The sequence below is a fragment of the Marmota marmota genome, unplaced genomic scaffold (assembly GCF_001458135.2).
Source record: "Marmota marmota marmota unplaced genomic scaffold, marMar, whole genome shotgun sequence".
Classification (NCBI taxonomy): domain Eukaryota; kingdom Metazoa; phylum Chordata; class Mammalia; order Rodentia; family Sciuridae; genus Marmota; species Marmota marmota.
Window position 1 is genome coordinate 1,086,306 of NW_026000256.1, and position 19,973 is coordinate 1,106,278.

Below are 19,973 nucleotides of genomic sequence, written 5' to 3' on the forward strand. Positions count from 1 at the left end.
TCAAGTTCCCACTTCCCAGTAGCTCCAGGGGGGTTTCAAACTCTAGCAACTATTTAGAAAAATGTGTCATAATTTTGGTTGTACTTTCTTTTCTCTCTTGTAACTTTTGATATTTACTTTAAGCTGTAATACAATCTAGATGATTTTGTGCTTTTATATTCTTCCCCAAAGCAGAGAGTTTGGACTTTACCTATTAAACCAATTTGTAAGTTTTGCCTCCTTAATCTGTGAAACACCAATGGTGTGAAATTCAAATATCCTACTTCAACAACAACTTTTGCCTTATATGCCTATGGAAAGATAATCTGTAGGAATAATTTGAGGTCTAAGGAGGAAGGACTATTTCTCCCAAGATGGTTCACTTGCTTCTGCCAGGCCCCAGGGGTCCTGTTCATCTAAGACCCCCTTAAATCAAGTGAAAGGTTCAAGGTTCTCTGGACACCCCAGGCAGTTTGAGCCCTGGTTCTGTTGCAGTTCTGGGCTTAGTCTCACCCTGACAGTGTAGCCATTTGGGCCCTCAGGATTTGATATTTTTCATGATTCAGTTGCTGACCCCTTACTTTATAAGGCTGTCAAGGAAAAGTTTATGGGCAAATGCCTCAGGGCAAAGGCAAGTGTGTGGGGGGCGCTAATTTATATCACTGAGTTCTAGTTTTCTCTGAACATTTGGCCTTGTAAATTCCTTCCTTATGGAAAGCCAGAATGTAGTTAGCTCCTTGTTTCTGCAAAGATTCCTTGAAGCATTGAAGTGAAGCAAAGGGTGAAGCTCTAGGAGGCAAGAGACCTGTATCAGGGCCTCCTCTCTGGTCCTGGGGTGTGGCTCTGGGCTAGTCTGATCAAGTCTCAGAGCTTTGGTTTCTGAGTTTCTCCTTTTGTTGTATAAGAAAGATGATCTCTTCTGGATATTTGAACTTAGTGAACTTGGAGGCTAACGCCCCACCCCATTCGTGCCTTTTTCTCTTTTCTTTTTTCCTGTCCTACTTTTTTAAAAAAAATTTTAGATGTTGATGGACCTTCATTTTATGTATTTATGTTTATGTGGTGCTGACGATTGAACCCAGTGCTCACATGTGCTAGGCAAGTGCTCTACCACTGAGCTACAGCCCCAGCCCTGTGTCCTGCCTTCTTTACTTTCTACTCTATGGGGGCAGGCAGGGGCATGTGCAGATCCTCTCCATCCCTGCCATCTGTGGCTCAGCCACTAGCAGTGGGCTAGGTTTAGATTAAGGGATGGAGTGAGTGGGAGTTTTCAGTGTTCTTTTGTCTTCTCATTTTGCCAGAGCTAGTACCCCAGCACGGCAGACTTCCCTTGGTGTGAGTGTGGGAAGTCAAGCTTCCTGTTCCTGGGACTCAGTCTGAAGGGGTCAGGCTACCTTTGAAATGCTCATCCAGCTCAGTACTTTGCAAGTCTAGGCTAAGAAGTTGAAGTTACCTTGTCTGAGGTAGGAGTCTAGCACGAAGGCCTGTCTAGCTTCCACCCATGATGTTGAAGGACAGGAGAAAAAAAAAAAAGGGAACACGTTAAAAAAAAAAAAAGGTGAAAAAAAGCAATGAGACACCAGGCCAGGCCCTCTGAAGGTATGAGAAGCAGAGTGTTGACATTAAATAGAGAGAAGGGTGGAAAACCACCCTTTAATAGATCAAAGGAACACATCCTGCATATTTATTTCCATATTTATGCAAAAATTGCTCCATTGAAATGAAAAAAAGTACATTTGGGGGTACTGGAGATGTAGATAAGTGGTAGAGTGTTTGCCTAGCACACACAGAGCCCTGAGTTCCATCCCAATGCTGCCCAAAAATGTTAATTTGCAAAACACAAGTAATTAAGAATCATTAAAGAAAACCTGTTAATATCTTCTATATTTAATGTTAATCAAAGCCTCTGGATGGAGGCTCAGAGCCAGTGCAATGAATTATATGTCCAATTTGCATTCTTTTAAAAATTTGAGATATAATATACATACTATAAAGAATTCTGTTTTTTTTTTTTTTCTTCTGGTACTGGGGATTGAACCCAGGACCTTTCATGCGAGGCAAGTACTTTACCACTGACCTATACCCTCAGCCCTAAATTTAATTCTTTTTTTTGCTGGTGCTGGGGATTGAACCCTGTGCATGGTAGGCAAGTACTCTACCAACTGAGCTATATCCCCAGCCCCAAATTCATTCTTTTTAAATGTACAATTCAGTGTGTTTTAGTGTATGCACAAGTTGATGCATACATTAGCACTGTCTGATTCCAAACTGTTTCCCATTGCTCCCCAAAGTAACTGTAATCCCAGTAGCAGTCACTCCTTTTCCCTGGTCCCCCAACCCTGGGAAACATTGATTGGATCTCTGTGTATATTCCTGTTCTGGACATTCATATAACAGAAATCACACAGCATGTGGCCTTGTGTCTGACTCCTTTACTTAGCAAAACGCTCAAGCTTTATCCGTGTAGCATGGATTATTTTTTTCTTTTATTTTGTGATCAGTTGTTTGTTGTTTATTTCTATTAGTTTATTCAGTTACCCATTTTTAATGAAAATTTGTGTTGTTTTTACTATTCAGCTAATATAAATAATGCTGCTCTAAGCATATGTGTGCAAGTTTTTGTGAAAATTTTTGTTTTTCCTAGGCAGTGTATACCTAGAGTGGAATGACTGGGGCATATGGGTCTTCTGTCCTTGCCTCATTGTAGGCACTAAGAGCCAACAGTTGGCTATTCTCACCTGGGGCCTCTTGCTTCCAGGCCACATTAGGCAACTAGATCTTAGGTGACAATTGAGGGCCCTTACTTAAGTCATCCTTTCCATGGTGTAGGCATCCAGAGATGAAGAGCCAGTTGACCCCTCATCCTCGCCTAGTCCTTCGTACCTTTGCCTAAGTTTAGTGATCCAGAGATGAAGTGACTGTTGGATGATCTCAACAGTCTCTCATTCTCCTTTCTAATGTTGGCACCAAGATCTGTGCTTTCAAGTGACTGTGGTCACCTAGGCCCTTATGCCCTTGTCCCAGTACAGGCATCCAGCATGAAGTAACAGTTGATAGTCTCAACTGGGCCCTCATATCTTTGTTCAGTGTTGGCACCTAGGTGTGACAGTTGATTGCCCCTGCCTCTACTGCATGCATCAGTCCCAGTGTAAGCACTAGAGCTCAGGTGCTGGTTAAGTGTCCTTGCCTGGGTCTTCTTGCTTGTATTCTAGTATAAACCTGAGAGTGGCAATTGATGTTCCCCATCTGGCTTTTCATGCTTCTATCTAGGTTTCATGATCCAGAGTTGAAGTGATAATTGAATGACATGACCCAGTCCCTCATTCTTTTTTCCAGCATATGGACCAAGATCTGGGGTTTTAGTTGATTTCTGTCACCTGCTACATAAAGCTGAGGTGGAATCAGTGTCTATTGCTACGCTTCATGTATAGGACACAGAAGAGCTCCCATCCCTGAAATGCTCCTGAAATGTTGTGTCTTTTGTAAACCAGACCCGGAGCTGACATGACAGTTGTCTGTCCTCATTCGGGACTCTACCTGCTGTCTCTGTTCTAGTGTGCACACTGGAGTTTTGGTGTCAATTTTAAGCCCTGACTTGAGCCTCATACCTCAGCACCAATGCAGCACCCAGAACTGAAGTGACAGATGATCCCCCTCATTGTGTCTGTATCCTTATTCTCCAGTGTAGGGTTCTAGAGTTGAGATAACATTTGCCCAATTCAGTGAAACCCAAAAGCCTGTGTCAGAATGTATTCATTCACAGATAAAGTGATAGTTGAATGTCCTTACCTGTTTTCTCATGCTTTTGTGCCTCAGGGTAGACGCTCAGGGCTGAATGTCCTTACCTGGGACCTCATTGTAACGTCCTACAGCTGAGATAACAATTAACTGTCCTAATCAAGACCCTCATTTTATTTATTAGGCACCCAGAGGTCAGGAGACAGATGAATGTCTCACCAGGGCCCTCCTGTCCCTGTCTTAGTGTAGTCAGGTAGAACAGGATCAGATTAGGAGGGCCCCACCTGCTGTCCTTCCCAGTTCACACAAGTTGCTCAAATGTTGGGGGGCCCACATGGAGCTAGGTTCCTCCTACACTTTGGGGTCACCCTACTGTCCTTACATGAGAGCCTTCACCTCAGCTATGCCATGTGAGTAGGTTCCCAGCATACAGCCCTGCTAGGTCCCCTACAGCCTATAAAAGTTGGGATGTTGCCCCAGGGGCTTCACAACAGAGTTCTGAGCAAAAAGAGCCCTGCAAGGTCTGAACTAGTTCTTTTGCCTTCACTTTTTTTTCCCCCCAGGGTTCAATGTCATATTCAGGCCTACATCTGAGGCTTTGAAGACCCAGCACTGCCAATTAGGGCAGTTGAGACTTAGAAGGCTCCATCCCAGGGCGAGGGATGATGCCCTCTGGTGGTGCATGGGGCAAGTTGTGGGTGCATCTTCAGGGATATCTCTGCCTGATTGGGCCACCTTCCGGGTCATCAGTCTTGGGTCATTCCGTGCCTTCCACAAAGCCTGGTCCACTGGTTGCAGCTGCATCACAAGTCAAAGGCAAGTCGCTCTATAGCTACACTAGGGCCGTGGAGGAAGGATACATTTCAGTCACTGTTTTTGCTGCTGTGACCAAAACACCCTGAAAGGTGTCTCTGTCCACTAGCTATATCTGAATTGTAGGCTGTTTGAACTTTATGTAAGATATGCTTATAATATGACACCAGGAGAAATTGCACAACATTTAAGGGACCAAAATCACCACCGCTTTAACTTTTCCACTCTGGTATTACTCTTAGAAAAAAAATGTATATATATATATATATATATTCATATATGTGTGTGTATATGTATGTGTGTGTATATGTATATATATATATATATATATATATATATATATATATATATATAGTCTGCTCTTTAGTTGCTGTGACCATAAGAGCTGACCAAGCACAATTTTAGAGGAGGAAAAGGCACCCAGAGATCCCATTTGGGGCTCATGGTTTCAGACATCTCAGTCCATAGAAGGCTGGCTCCATTCCTCAGAACTTGAGATGAGGCAGAACTTCATGGTGGAAGAGTGTGGCAGAGGGACGTTGCTCACAGGATGATCAGGAAGCAGACAGAGACTCCACTCTCCAGATGCAAATATATACCCCCAAACTATGCTCCCAATGCCCACCTCCTCCAGCCACACCCTACCCACCTACAGTTACCACTCAGTAAATCCTATCAGGGGATAAATGCAGTAATGAGTTAAGGCTCTCATAACCCCCATTTCATCTCTAAGNGGGTGGGTGGGGTATTGAACTCAGGGGCACTAGACCACTGAGCCACATCCCCAGCCCTATTTTGTATTTTATTTAGACACAGGGTCTCAGTCAATTCCTTCGGGCTTCACTGAGTTGCTGAGGCTGGCTTTGAACTTGCCATCCTCCTGCCTTAGCCTCCCAAACCACTGGGATTACAGGCGTGTGCCACCATACCCACTTCTCTAAACCCTCTGGCATTGTCTCACATATGAGCTTTTGGAGGACACCTCATATAAATCACAGCAGGATACTTGTACCATGCTCCCTCTACCATAATGGTACAGTAACATTCTTAGGACCTAAAGGAGGTGGGAGTATGGAGGTACGATGGCTTGTTGCTCACACACATATTTGCTCTGCCAGCTCCCAGTCCCAAATCACTCCTGGGTTTCAGCCTTTGCTGTGGTCTCCTGAGGTTCCTTCTCCAGTAGACCAGAGACCAGGAGGACAGAGGATCAAGGCCTGCCACTGTAACCAAAGCCTAGACTATAACGTTGTCCACACAGTTCTGTTGGCTGTTCTGTAAGGACCTGTGCTAGAAAGGACCCTTAAGAGCCAAGTGACATGCCTGTTTCCCATCAAGATCCCTTGTTCCTGAGTCAGATTCCAGGTGAAGTTGGTAATTTCCCTCCTTACACAATCCAGAGGCATCACCTCTCATTTACAGGATGGAAATTACAGTGTCCAGCTTGTGGACAGGAGTGAGCCCATGTTACAGTTGACATTCTGCTTTATGTATTTCTTCTACAAGTCTCAGGCAGGAGCCTTCCTGCTATGCTTACCCTAACCAGCCCGTTACCACCCCAGCTCAGGGAATGTGTGCAGGCGTGAGAGCAGCTAGTTCTTAGTGACAGTCTAAGAAGTGTCTTGGAAGTCTGAAGCAGGAGGATGGCTGGAACATAGGCATTCACGATCAGCCCGGGCAACATATTGAACTCCCATCTTCCCAAGTGGGGTTGGTGGGGACAGAAGTGCTGAGTCTAAGCTGGCTTCACTCCAGTCAGCCTCCTGCTGACAGCCTGAAGAATTTGCCCTGATGTCACAGTCCTCATCCAGTCTCCCCTCTATGGGAATATGGCCCAGGTACATGTCCTCACTTCTGCTTAGAGTACACTATTCCTCACTGGGTCATTCTCTGGGCTGTTGCTTTGCCCAGTCCATAAAACATCCTGCCCTGTGATCATTGTACCTTCAGCCTCATCTACCAGAACCCAGGTCACCAGCTCAGGGCCCAAGGTGCCACTTCCTGTCCATCTATCTACCCAGTGTTCAGCCCAGAGAAGGGGCAGGACAGCTGTTGTGCTAAGGGGATGCTGTTCTTATTGGGGGCAGAGTACTGGTTTCAACCAAATGCATGTTCACTTGGAGCCTAAGGATATGACCTTATTTGGAAATGTGATGTTTGCAGGTGTACTTAGTTGAGGTAGGAAGATATCATACTGCAGTAAGGTGGTCCCTGTTCCAATATGAGACTTCCTTTAAGAGGGAGGCAGACATACAGGGAAAGGCCTTGTGACCATGGAGGCTGCCACAAGCCAAGGAGTACCAGGAGCCCCTGCAACTGAAGAGGTAGCCTCCAGCACATGCCTAAAGTCCATGCCTTGACCTTAAGACATCCGATCTCCAGAATGGTGAGAGAATGCATTTCTGTTGTTGTAAGCACCCACTTTGTGACTTGTCCTTGTACCTCAAGCTGGTTTCTATGACAAACACCCACGAAGTGGAGCAGACTGATGGGAATAGATGTAGGGAGAGTGGGAGGCGTTCAGGCCCAGGTTCCTGGCTACACTGCCATGGGAGATGCCCAAGGCAAGAATCCCCAGAAAGAAGGTATGGAGCTGGTGCTAGAGGAGGCATAGTGGGTGACACAGGGAATGGGTAAGTGACAGGTCTCTTGTATGACTCCAGGTGGCAGAGAGGAAATGACAAGGGGACAGGTGGGGCTGTTTGAGGATTTAATGGCAGGGTTGAGGGGACTCTTAGCTGCTGCTTCTGCCTTTCCAAGGAGTGCAGAATTTTTAAGAAGGGACATCTGGGAGAACAAGACACTGCTGGACAGTGTGAGGTCCCTTCTACCTGGTGACCAGGAATGTCAACTGGCACTGAGGCTAGTGTGCCCATGGGATCTCACATGGATGCACTTGGTCACTTCCTCAAGTTCAGAGGAGCTTGCTCATAGCCACTGGGGAGTGTGATTTGGCCACTGCCCCATTATGGCCCATGGCTCCTCTCCATTGTCCCTAACATTTTGTCCTGAGGAGTCCTGGGACAGACTGATGGGCCACTCTTCTTCTCTGGAGGTTGGAGTGAAGGGAGGAAGTGACTCAGGTTCCATGGAGAGATTGGTGGCTCAGACAGGGCCGGCACTGGCTCAGGACAGTCATGATGCGTGTCATCGGTGCTTAATGGTTGAAGAATGTAGCTGGGCCCAGGGAGGGGTACTGATGTTAGCGGCGGCGGCGGCCACAATGGTAGCAACAGCAGAAGCATCAGCAGCAAGGGAAAGATGGTGGTAGCCCAAGCCTGGGGCTGAGGAATGTTAGGCCTATGGTCCCGAAGTCTTCCCATCATGGGGTTCTCCTGAGGTGAGGTCGGGTGGTGGGAAGGACAAACACAGGGGGCAGATGGAGTAGGGTGGGAGTGGGTGCCTGGGTCTCAGAGCTTGTGGGGGTTCACCCACTTGTAGGTCCCCTCGTACTGGAAGCCCACTCTCTTCATCAGCTCATCTGCCTCCACAGGGCCTCGGCTAGAAACAGAACAGGTACAGGGCAAGATGTGAGGGCAGGGCAGAGATGTTCCCAGCTGTCTTTGCTCCCCTAGTCTCCCATCCTTCCCTCACCTGCCATATGTGTAAGGGATGGGTTGGGGCTTCTCTCGCTCAATCCTGTGCAGCAGTGGTGTGAAGATCCGCCAGGCCTCCCGGAGCTCATCGCTAAGGGGATAAAATGTGGCTTTGGTGGGGAGTGGGGCATATGGGGAGGGAGGGAGAAGGCCACCCCACTGCCTGGTATCCTCTCTCCCACGAGACAGCTGGGACTGGGCTTCTGGGGACCGTCACCTGCGCACAAAGTGCATCTGGCTCCCACAGAAGACGTCCAGAATGAGGCGCTCATAGGCATCAGGAAGCTTCACGTTCTGTGGGAGAGGGGGTCTTATTGATACCATGGTGTGTGGCCACCTAGGCCATCCCTTGGAGGCCTTTCCTGACCAGCTTTCCCTGTGGGCACCTTGTATCTGTTGCCATAAGTCAGGTCCAGCTCTGACTCCTCAGGGTTGAAGAACATGCCAGGCTTCTTGGTCATCATCTTGGTGTACACGGCTTCATTTGGCTGCACTCGGATCACCAGCTCATTGCGCTTACACTGCTGGTGGAAGATGTCACCAGCCACATCGCGGAACTGCAGCCTCACCTCGGCCTTACGCTCATTCAGGGCTTTGCCACAGCGCAGGATGAAGGGCACCCCTGGGTGGGGGCAGGGCTGGTCTCAGGACTGGCTCTCCCAGTAGTGCGGGGAGTGAGAATGAGTGAGAACTTCAGTCTCAGTATGTGTGTGCAAATGTGTATGTGGTGTATGGCCAGGGTACCATGTCCCACACCCACCGGGCTTCCCCTTCCAGAGTCCCCTGCCGTTGAGCAGTCAGTGTGTCTGACCCCACTGAGAAGGTCTCCATAAGGGATGGCCCAGCCCTGCCTCACCAGGCCCCAGAGGTGTTACCTACCATCCCACCGCTCATTCTCCACATAGAGGACAACAGCTGCAAAGGTAGCAGTGGTGGACCCATGGGGCACTGTGGGGTCATCCAGGTACCCTTTGTTGGCCTCACCCTCTCCACTGGGGTTCCCCACGTACTGGCCCAGGACCACGTTGTCAGCCTGCACCTCTGAGATACATTTCAATACCTTGACCTGGGAGAAAGGCAGGGAGAGTGGACCCTTTGGATAACAAGATGGGATACAGGGCAGCAGGTGTGAAATGGCTACTGGGGACCTGGCAGGTGCATCTTGTACCTTCACCTACCTTCTCATCACGGACATCATCTGAGTCAGTGGAGGCAGGCTTCTCCATGGCCACCAGACACAGCATCTGCAGAAGGTGGTTCTGCATCACATCCCTGGAGACAGAAGAGGCCAAAGCTCTGGTCAAGCACTACTTTCAGGATGGGTGGAAGACATAAGGAATGGGCTTGCTTCATTCCCTCTCCCTGTTGCCCAGGTTCCATGGAGCCCAGGGTCCTCAAACAAGGCTTCCCAGTGACAGGCTGTGAGACTTGCTTCCTGCTCCCCAATGTCTTCCAGGTCCCTTCAAAGTAAAAAAGTAGACAGTTGACCCTGTCACTGACCCAGGAAACCCCTGGGATGTTCAGCTGGATAGGAGTCCTACCCCTCTAGCCACATGTGACAACTCACTCAGATTTTCGATCTCAGATTGTGAGGAGGAATCACCAGAACAGGGAGGAGTGGCCCTGTAGGATGACTAGATTTGTGTTCCATGCCCTATGCTGGCCTCCTGGGAGCACGAGACAGGCTCTTACCGGATAATCCCAAATTCATCAAAGTAGCCCCCACGGCCCTCAGTGCCAAAGGGCTCTTTGAAGGTGAGGATCACACAGGCAATGTTGTCCCGGTTCCAGATGGGGCCAAAGATCCTGTTGGCAAATCTGTGGGGAGGTGGAAGAGTCCCCAGGTGGAACTGTCCTTTAGCTTCTGCAGCACAGCAGCCAAATCTGAGCAGTCAGCAGAACTATACCCAGACCTGGAGCTCACCACCCTTGCTTACATTCTTGAGGAATTTGTCCTTGGGGCAGCAGCATCTGTGGTGCTCCCCAAGTACCCACCCCTGGCCTTGTACTGTTCCACCCTGTCCCATGTACAGGCATAGGCCAGGACTTAGTCCCCACCTCAGCACCATGAGGTTCTGAACCATCTCCTTGCCCAGGTAGTGGTCAATGCGATAGATCTGGTCCTCACGGAACAGGGAAGAGATGTGGTTGGACAGCTGGTCAGAGCTCTGTAGATCTCTCCCGAAGGGCTTCTCCACAATAATGCGATTCCAGCCTCTGCCAGGAGCCCAAAGCCATGTCACTCTGACATTGAGTCCAGGGAGCAGATCCTCTATCCTCTGCATTCCTAGGTGACTCAGGGAAGTTCTGCTGGCCCTTGCCCCCTTTTCAAAGTACAGAGACCTGTCATACCTAACAATACCTCTGTTTCCCCAGTACTCAACGCCAGGCTCAACACCACAGAAGCCTTCCCACTACCCTGTTGGTGACTGAACAGCTTTCAGCCTAACCACTGTGGGTGCTAGGGTGGCACTGCTGGCATATTCCTAGGTGGCCCTATTCCTCTCTGGCCCCACAATGGGTCTTCGGTGGGTCAGGAGTGGCCCAGGAGTGGCCCAGTGGCTAATTGGGGAGCAAGAGGAAGGGGCATCAAGGTCAGAGGTTCTCCATTTTTTTTTTTTGTACTAGGGATTAAAACCCAAGGGTGTTCTACCACTGAGATATATCCCTAGTTCTTTTTGAGACAAGGTCTTGCTAAATTGCCCAGGCTGCTCTCAAACTTATAAGCTAAGTTGCTGAGGCTGACACTGAACTTGCGATCTTCTTGTCTCAACCTCCTGGGTCACTGGGATTACAAGCATGTGCCCATTTTAAAATTTATTTTTATTTTAAAAAATTTTATTTATTCTAATTTGTTATATGTGTCAACGGAATACAATCCAATTCATATTACACAAATAGATCACAATTTTTCATGTCTCTGGTTGTACATAAAGCCATTTGTTTGAAAAAGAGAAAAGGTCCTGGGGCTGAAGTTGGGCTCAGTGGTAGAGCACTTGCCTAGCATGTGTGAGGCACTGGGTTCAATTCTCAGCACCACATAGAAATAAATAAATAAAACAAACATATTGTGTCCATCTACAATTAGAAAACATTAAAAAAAAGAGAAAAGGTCCTTTTCTATCCCTGCAATTGTTAATATGGTTTTCCTGGGCTGGGGATGTGGCTCAAGCGGTAGCGCGCTCGCCTGGCATGCGTGCGGCCCAGGTTTGATCCTCAGCACCACATACAAACAAAGATGTTGTGTCCGCTGAAAAATAAATATTAAAAATTAAAAAAAAAAAAAAGAAAAGAAACATTGTTTTCCTTATTGAAAACCAGGAAAGAGACTGTGGTGGATTGGAAGTAGTTTCTTGTGGAGCAACACTGCCACCTGGTGCTCATGGTAGGGACTGTGGGAAAACGTGAAATGCAAGAGAATGAGCAAGTGGAAGGGAGCATTTCATGGAGCAACACTGCCATCGTGTGGTTCTTTAGGGAACTGCTGCTAAGGACTATTTCATCTGTAATGAGGAACTTTTCATGCTGTACACAAATGTGGCAGAGGTTTTAATAGTGTACTTATAGCCTTTCCCTTTATTTGGAGAGCTAATTCATATGTAGAACAAACGGGGCATCCCCCTTCCTCACCCTGGCTTCTCAGGCCAGTGCTGGATCTGTGGCTAGGGCAGACCACATCAAGGCAGGTCAAACAAAGGGGGCAGGGAGAGAGGGCAAAGGACAGGCCTTACGTCTGGCTCATGCAGGTCTCATGGATGTTCTTGGTGACAGCCTCATAAACTGTGGGAGGCAAGGCCAGGTAGAAGAGCCGGTTGGCCTGTGGCCCCTGGTGAAGGGCGTTCATATGGCTGTTGAGGCGCTTGAAGGAGGCTGGGTCGTCATACTGGCCGGCCACATAGGAATTGCGGGTGAAGAACTCCTCCAGCTTGGGCCTCTCCTCTGGGGTGACCTGGGAGAGATGGAAGGACAGATAGACACAATGTCAGCCCCACTTTTCTACCTTCTTGAGAGTCCATGTCTGCTCTGCCCCAGGAAAGTGAAGAGTCTTGTTTGTATGCATTTGTCTCTTTTATTCCACAGCCATGATGGGCTTCCCTGGAGATTTGAGAGGGTTCTCTTAGAAGTCAGCTGTCCTGGCCCTTCATACTGTTCACCCCACCCTGGCAGATTCATGCATTCATGGGGAGGGAGGCTGAGGCAGGCAGGACTACTGTGTAGAGATGGGGCACAGCAGCCCCATGCAGGGCTTGAAACCTGTATAATCACCCCTGTACAACCCTAGGACCTTTTTCCCTAAGACAGAAGTTGTATTTCAGGAAAAATCTGACCTGGAGAAATACAGTGGAGAAAGATCTTTTACCAAAATTAGCACATCAAACTACAATTTGCTAAGAAAAATGCTCATGTGTAGTAGGATTTCCTGTAGGGAAGAGGTACCTGTGAGGGAGGGAATCCTTTTTCTAGTTCATGGTATATCCCAATGTGGCCCCAGAGCACATCAGGGTGGACTGAGTAAATCTAGGTCAGAGAGGGGCTGGGAAATGGGTTATTATGCTAGAGGGACCCCTTTCCCTCTCTGTGCCTAGAGTTCTTCCTATAATGGAGGAAGCAGCAAGAGTAGGCATGCAGAGCTTTTGGGTGCCTGTCGAGTGGGTGGTTTTGGGGCCCTCAAGGATGTGAGGTGCTAAGGCTTGAGTGCCAGGCAGCTGTCCTGAGGCATCCTATCTTTCTGCCAGTCAAGTGAGGAAGGGGGAAAGGAAATGCATCCTAAGATGGGACAGGGGCATCTCCCACTGGGCCACCTGGGGCTGGCACTGCTGGGGCTAAGGAAGAGGACAGAACAAGGTTGGGGGGACCCTGAAGCCACTCACTCTGAAGAAGGGCTCACTCTGCTTACGGATGTCATCCACTGTGAGACGGGAGCGAGCATAGCCCACGATGAAGGTGTCTTCGGGTAGAAGGCCATCACGGAACAGCCACCTGAGTGCAGAGCACAGCTGTGCCCAGCCAGGCCAGGCCAGGCCAGGGAGTGCAGGGCCAGGCCTTTCCCTGGTGGGGAGGCCCAGGGGAATGCACTTACCAGATGGTGGGGTAGATCTTCTTCTTGGCAAGGTCGCCCTGTGACAAAGAGAATAGGCGTGGTCAGGGGAAGCTATGAACATGACCTAGATCATTACCCCTCCTAGTGATGTGAGCATGCACTCAGGTCATCACTTAGCCACAAGCTTATCTATCCTGTCCCCATACACTGCCACAGAAGCCCTGAGATTTGAGCCTGCTGTGGGCCTGGACCCTTCATCTGGAAGGTGTAAGTGTTTCCTGCATTCCAGAAGAAACCCGGACATTCAGTTCATTAGAACTGAAAGATGACTAAGGTGCAAAATAGCAAAACTGGTAAGATGTGGCCTTAAACCTTGTATCAGCAAAAAAGAGTAACTCAGAAACAATGAGCTACCTATTCGAATTATGAAGTTAGGAAAAGGATAGCAGACTTTCAAAACAAAAAAAAATTATAAGGAAAGAAATCATGAAAAAGAAAAGTCGGGCTGGGGTTGTACCTCAGTGGTAGAGTACTTGCCTAGTATGTCTAAGGCACTGGGTTCAATCCTCAGCACTACATAAAAATAAACAAATAAAAAGGTATTGTGTCCATCTACAACTTAAAAAATTAAAAAAAATGAAAAGTTAATAAAATGGAAAACTAATGAAAGCAAAAGATCAACAAAGTTAGAATTTGGTGTTTGAAAAAGACTAATAACAGCCAGAAAACCCTTTGCAACATGGCTTTTTCAACAGGCACAAATAATTGGGGGTACAATGGAACAGAACTACAGATGGGAAGCACAGAATAGAGCTTAGATGAGACTTAGATGAGATGGACACATTTCTACAGAAGTTCAACCTATAATATGGAGCAAGGGACCTGAGTGGGGCAGTGATAACAAACCTTCCCACCAAGATAACTCCTGGCACTGCCAATGGGTTCTACCAAAATCAGGGAGGAGAGAATTTCATTCTGAAGCAAACTCCTCCTATAGACAGAAGAAGGGAAACTTTCCTGAAGCCACTTTCTAGTTCTCGCAGAACCTTGGCCGTGAGATTTGATGAGAAAGGCACATGGGAAAACCCTTCACATATACCCATGCAGATACAAGAATCCTATAGAAAACATCAGCAAACTGAATCCTGCCATGTTAAAATATGTAACACATCATAACAAAGGTGGATTTATCTGGGAAACAAAAGATTGGTGTGATATAAAAAACAAAAATCAGTCACTGAGAAGAGAGTAAAGGAAAAACTGAGAAATCTTTGCCTACTCCTACATATTGATTTTTTAAAATCTAGCAACCTTGCTAAACTCAAGAAATGTAGATAAAGCGTTTCAGAGTATTATCTATTCATGATGAAAATTGTTAGCAAAGTAGACAAATGGGGAATCCCTTAACTTGATAAAGGGCATCTATGGAACACCCTACAGACACCATACAGAATGGGAAACGTTGAAATAACTCCCTGTGAACAACCAGGAACAAGAAAAGAATACCTGCTACTGGCTCTTTAGTAGATGCTGAACTAGCCAGTCCAACAAGGAAGGAAATGAAAATGGATTTAGGTTTGGAAAGGAGGAAGTAAAACTGTCATTATTTGTAGATGATGGTTTGTCTATTAAAAACCCACCTGAAATCGATCTGTAGATAAATAATTAGAGTTAATAAGAGTTTAGCAAGGTTTCTAGGTTTAAAAATCATTAGATAGGAGCCGGAAAAAATTTCTTAGGACACAGAAAGCAATACCATAAAAACTGAAAAATTAAGACTTGACTGAAATTAAAAACTGTCTCATCAAAAAATGCTATTGAGAACATGGAGGTGCTAGGGGTGGCTCAGTGGCAGAATGCATGCGTTGCATGCAGAAGGCCCAGGGTTGGATACCTAGCACCAAAACAAAACAAACAAACACAAGCCACAGACTGAGAGACAGTATTCACTCAACTTATCTGCATCCAGAATATACAAGCAGCTCCTACAATACAATAAGAAAACAACCCAATTAAAAATGGGTAAGTGTCTTGGCCAGATGCTTCATAAGGAATAGAAATGAATGGCTACTAAAAACATTAAAAGTATTCAAGATTGTTAGTTGTCAGAAAAAATGCAAACCACATAGCATTTCACACTCACGAGAATGATCGTAATCTAGAAGACTGAGAACACCTAGTGTTGGTGTGAACTCACGTATGTGGGTGGGAGAAATGAGATGGTCAGGCACTCTCTAACGTAGCTTGGCAGCTTCTCATTAAAGGAAGCTATTCTACTCCTGGAGGAATGAAAGCAGGAGGCCACACATAAATCTGTGCATGAATGTTCACAGCAATCTAATTGAAAACAGACCCAAACTGAAAATACCCCAAATGAATCAGCAGGTGAAGAAACAAAGACATATTACTCAGCAACAGAGGAGGAACATGTTACAGATCTGCGAAACACTGACCAGTCACAAAAAATATTATGCTGAGTCAAAGAACTCAGACACAAAAGATTAAGCCTTTGAGTTCACTTAAATAAAGTCCTAGAATGGGAAACATTAGCCTATTAGTACAGGAATTAAATCAGTAGTTGCCTGGAATAGGGGGTGGGATGGGAAGGGGCACCCAAGAACTTTCAGGGAAGATGAAAATGTTCTATATCTGTGTATTGTCATGTGTACCAAAAAAAGTGACAAAAATAATAACTGATCAGAGGGTGGGGAGTGGGTTAGAAATTCCCCTAAGGTAGCAGTGATCATAAGGCAGTGCTTCTAGAGTGCAGAATGTTCTGTTTCTTGATGTGGTAGAAGGTATATAGGTGTCTCAAGTTTGTAAAGTCATCAGGCTGTCCCCTTATAGTCTGTATTCTTTTCAACATATATTCCAATAAAAATTATAAAAAATTAATAGGCACATACCACCTGCCTTATACTTACTAGCAACAAGAAGTTGGAGGAAAAAACAATTTAAAAACAATTCCACTAACAAAAGTAAATGTTATTTGGTATAGGGAATTGACCCAGGAATGCTGTATCACTGAGCTGCATCCCCAGCCCTTTTGTTAAAGTTTTTTTTTTTTTTTTTTGTAGTTGTAGATGGACAGAATGCGTTTATTTTTATATGGTGCTAAGGATTGAACCCAGTGCCCCACACGTGCTAGACAAACACTCTGCCACTGAGCTATAGCCCCAGCTCTCCAGCCCTTTTAATTTTGGGACAGGGTCTCCCTAAGTTGCCCAGGGTGGCCTGGAACTTTCCATCTGCCTGCCTCAGCCTTCTAAATCCCTGGTACAAGCCACCACACCAGACTACAAAAGTAAGTGCTATAAAGAACCTAGAAATAGAGCCAGCATATGCCTGTAATCCCAGCTGCTCAGGAGGCTGAGGCAGGAGGATTGCAAGTTGGAGGCCAGCCTGAGCAACTCAGTGTGACCCTGTCTCACAATAAAAAATAAAAAGCTGGAGATGTAGCTCAGTGGTAGATCATCACTGTGTTCAATCTTCAGTGCTACCAGAAAAAGAAAAGAACTAGAAATAAACATTCAGGCTTACTACTGAGACAATGATACAATTCCATCAAAATGGCCTATGCAGACACCTCATTCTCTTGGGCAGCAGAAGCACCAGGAAGAATAACAACATCCCTCCTCTCCAAGCCAATCTGCTCATCCAGTTCAGTCACCCAGTTACTATCAATAGCCTAACAAGCTTTAATTTTGTAACCTGACAAACTAGATGGAAGAGGAAGGGGTAGAATGACCGGCGGGCTCTTGAACAATAATGGAGCAAGGCCCTTTCATTTCAGACCCTATAATCAAGACTGTGGGAAGGTCTGGTCTGTGAACCCACACTTTATGGGGCCCTGCCACTCTGTGGGGAGAGGTGAATGGGTGGCACAGGCACAAAGCACTGTCCCAACCAAGATCTCAACTCAATCCAGACAGGAAATCCATCTCCAGGGATAAGATAAAAGACTTGAATATTCATGCAAAATTAAGTTGTAGAAACCTTCCCTGCAGATATTTTTGTAAAAAAATTTTTAAATTGTTTTAATTTTTTGTTGTAGATGGACATAATACCTTTATTTTATTTATTTATGTGGTGCTGAGGAATAAACTCAGTGCCCCACACATGTGAGGCAAGTGCTCTAGCACTGAGCCATAACTTCAGCCCCTGCAGATGTATCTTGATCTAAAAAAAAATCAAAATACTGCTGAGCATAGTGGTGCATGCCTATAATCCAAGCTACTTGGGAGGCTGAGGCAGAGGATTGCAAGTTTGAGGCCAGCTTCAGCAACTTAGTGAGACCCTGTCTCAAAACAGAAATGAATGATTATGTAGGTCAGTGGAAAAGTAGTGCCGAGTTCAATCCCTGGTCCTAAAACCAAACCAAAACCAAAACACATAACAACAATAACAAAACTAAAATCATACAACAACAAAACAAACTCATGTGAACCTCTGGGAGCTTGGGCTAACTGGCCTCCCTGGCCTGCAATGCTATGGTGACTGTGTTCAGGAAAATATCCCAGTTGCTGCCAGCCGGTCTCTGCTTGCCTGTCAGACCTCCTCATGCATCTGCATCAATCCCCTGTCTGATGCCCAGTTTGGCCACTCAAAGTTCTACTCAGAGTTCTCGAAGGCCATTCAGATCTCTGCTGAGTGAAGTTTCTAACCTACCATATCATATGGTTGCCCTTGTTGGTCCCTCAAGGTCTATCTCAGATGACCCCCAACCCTGGGCCAGGGGCTCCCCCAACATGGCCCTTAGTTTCTCAGTGCACTGTCAATGCCTGCCTCCGGCTTTCTCCCTCAGCGGGGCTGGTAAGGACACTGCTCATGTCTGGATGGTTCAATGTTGACTCCACATGTTCCAGAAAGGGCAAGCTTGCTGGGAACTGACCCTGAAAGAAACAGTAAGAATCCTGGCCTGCAAAACCCTCTAAAAGGCAATGTTTGGTTATGATAAAATTCCAATGGATTGGGAGGAATCAGGACAGACTCCAGGCAATGGATTGGTGGCAGGGGATTGGTTTGCTGAGTCACAGTTGCCCCACACCCTGGAGCTGTTTGTTTTTGTGTTCCCTTTGGGATTAACTAGAGATAGAACCTGCTCGCCTTGTTTCAGCTCAGTCCCCGCAACCGACAATCTGCTGAGCTCCAAGTCACCCAAAGGAGAGGTGAGGTAGACCAAGAACAGTGGGGGTGTGTGTGGGGGGGCAGCCGCTCTCTTCAGGGCTGGGTTGGCCCTGCCCTCCCTGTTGTTCTGCAAGGCTCTCACCAGAATCGTCTGGAGCAAGGAATACAGGGAGACCTAAAATCTAAACATGTGGGGGTGGGTACAATTACAGCAGGTAGAAGCCTCTCAGGTTTGCTACCCTGTTTGCTTTGCCCAAGAATCATGGTGGGGAAGGGGTCTACTCAAGGACAAATTTCACCTTACTAGGAAGAGGTAGGGCAAAAGAGACTTGGGCTACCACTTGCCTGTGGTCACCTGAGGTTTGGCCTCGGCCTCCTGTTTTATAAACCCAAATCACTGCAACCCTTTGTTCTGGTGTGAGGGTTTTAGGGTGGAGGCCCAGTAGAAGGAATGAGCCATCTTGTCCCCAAGAGTTGTTGGCATTAAGGATTCACCAAGGTGGAGCCCTGAGCTTTGGTGGAGGCCCAGCTGGCTCCTGGCCACTGGGGTGAGAGAACCTGGCTCTGCTGAGGTAAGTTCAGGCAAGAAAAACTAACAAAAGGGCCTCCCTCCTACACTCCAGTGCTCTTGAGTCACCAGGCCTTTGGGGGAATGCCAACGTCATCATGATACAGCAAGAATCTTATCGGCCCAAGGGGGAAGTCAGCCTTGAAGTGTCTGTCCTAAGAAGAGGGAGGGGCTAGAGCAGCTAGGTCATTTGGATAAATCATAAGCACCCATCATGCCATGGCCATCATGGTCCAGGTGGGGAAAATGAGACCCAGGGAGGAGAAGGTCCTGCAGTGAGATGCTCTGCCCACATGGACTCCCAGTGGGATTCTCCTTCCCTTGTTCCTATGGAAGTGTCACTCTCCAGCTTCACCAAGGTCCCCAGGCAGGGGAGGATATCCTTTAATGCCCAAGGTTCCTTCCTGCACGCTAGTGCTTTCTGGACAGCAAGTACCTCCACTCTCTTCCTGAAGTGGGTTGGAGTCTTGAGAAATAGGAGAGCCTTGAGTGGCTCAAAGCCCATTTGGTAACAGCATCAGGACGCTCTCAGGAAGGAAGCTGGGCATGTACGTGAGGGTTGGGTAAACCTGCAAGGGAGGAAGTGGCAGAGGATGGCCGCTTGGGCCCAGCTGGCCTTGGGGTGTCCTGCTTGCCCAGCTGCTGGCCTCCTTTTGGTTTCTAGGTCATACTGAGCTTGTTCTTGACTTAGGGCTGTGGGTACTTCCTCTTCCTTTCATATGGGATGCACCCCCAGCCCTCACCTGAAGGCCTTACTCTCCAGGCCTTCTTCATGGGACCTGTGTGCTGAAGGGGGCAGGGGACACAGGGGCACATTGGTGGCTTCTTTCTTGTGAGCCCCTCTTGGTCTGCTTACTCCCTTTGGGGCTCTGGCTTCCCACAGTCTATCGGCTCTATGAGGAAGGGGCTGTGGCTGTTGTGGTTTGAAAGAGGTACTTGCTTCATGTTGAATGAATGAATGGAGAACGTGCTGGTTTCTCAGAACAGCTGGTACCCTGCTTATCTCCCGCAGCAAGTGAGCTGTCAGGTATGGAAGGAGGTTTAAGAATGGGAGCTACTCTGAGTGCTGTCTGGGCATAAATGCCCCTGCATGAACTCCAGGCCCTCCCTG

At 47.2% G+C, this 19,973-nt stretch overlaps 2 protein-coding genes across 6 annotated transcripts in view; one reads left to right on the forward strand and one right to left on the reverse strand.

Annotated features, from left to right (window-relative positions):
• Positions 1-7,226: 7,226 nt before the first annotated feature.
• Positions 7,227-19,973, reverse strand: part of G6pd (glucose-6-phosphate dehydrogenase) — a 15,838-nt gene continuing 3,091 nt past the window's right edge. For 2 of the 5 annotated variants that reach the window (XM_048796754.1, XM_048796753.1), the window contains exons 3-14: positions 15,123-15,152; positions 13,207-13,244; positions 13,024-13,106; positions 11,858-12,075; positions 10,185-10,343; positions 9,819-9,944; positions 9,305-9,398; positions 9,006-9,192; positions 8,513-8,748; positions 8,344-8,420; positions 8,125-8,217; positions 7,227-8,031 (exon numbers count right to left, since the gene is read on the reverse strand). In XM_048796754.1, the coding sequence (XP_048652711.1) occupies positions 7,941-8,031; positions 8,125-8,217; positions 8,344-8,420; positions 8,513-8,748; positions 9,006-9,192; positions 9,305-9,398; positions 9,819-9,944; positions 10,185-10,343; positions 11,858-12,075; positions 13,024-13,106; positions 13,207-13,244; positions 15,123-15,152 (1,432 nt within the window). In that variant the 3' untranslated portion in view covers positions 7,227-7,940. Of the gene's footprint in view, positions 8,032-8,124; positions 8,218-8,343; positions 8,421-8,512; positions 8,749-9,005; positions 9,193-9,304; positions 9,399-9,818; positions 9,945-10,184; positions 10,344-11,857; positions 12,076-12,997; positions 13,107-13,206; positions 13,245-15,122; positions 15,153-19,973 lie in introns of all 5 variants that reach the window. The other 3 variants (XM_015506956.2, XM_015506955.2, XM_015506957.2) reach the window with 2 other exon arrangements.
• The window catches only part of Ikbkg (inhibitor of nuclear factor kappa B kinase regulatory subunit gamma), a 25,295-nt gene continuing 23,526 nt past the window's right edge, over positions 18,205-19,973 (forward strand). The window contains exon 1 of the mRNA XM_015506958.2: positions 18,205-18,335. The gene's annotated coding sequence lies outside the window, so the exon portion shown is untranslated. The remainder of the gene's footprint in view (positions 18,336-19,973) is intronic.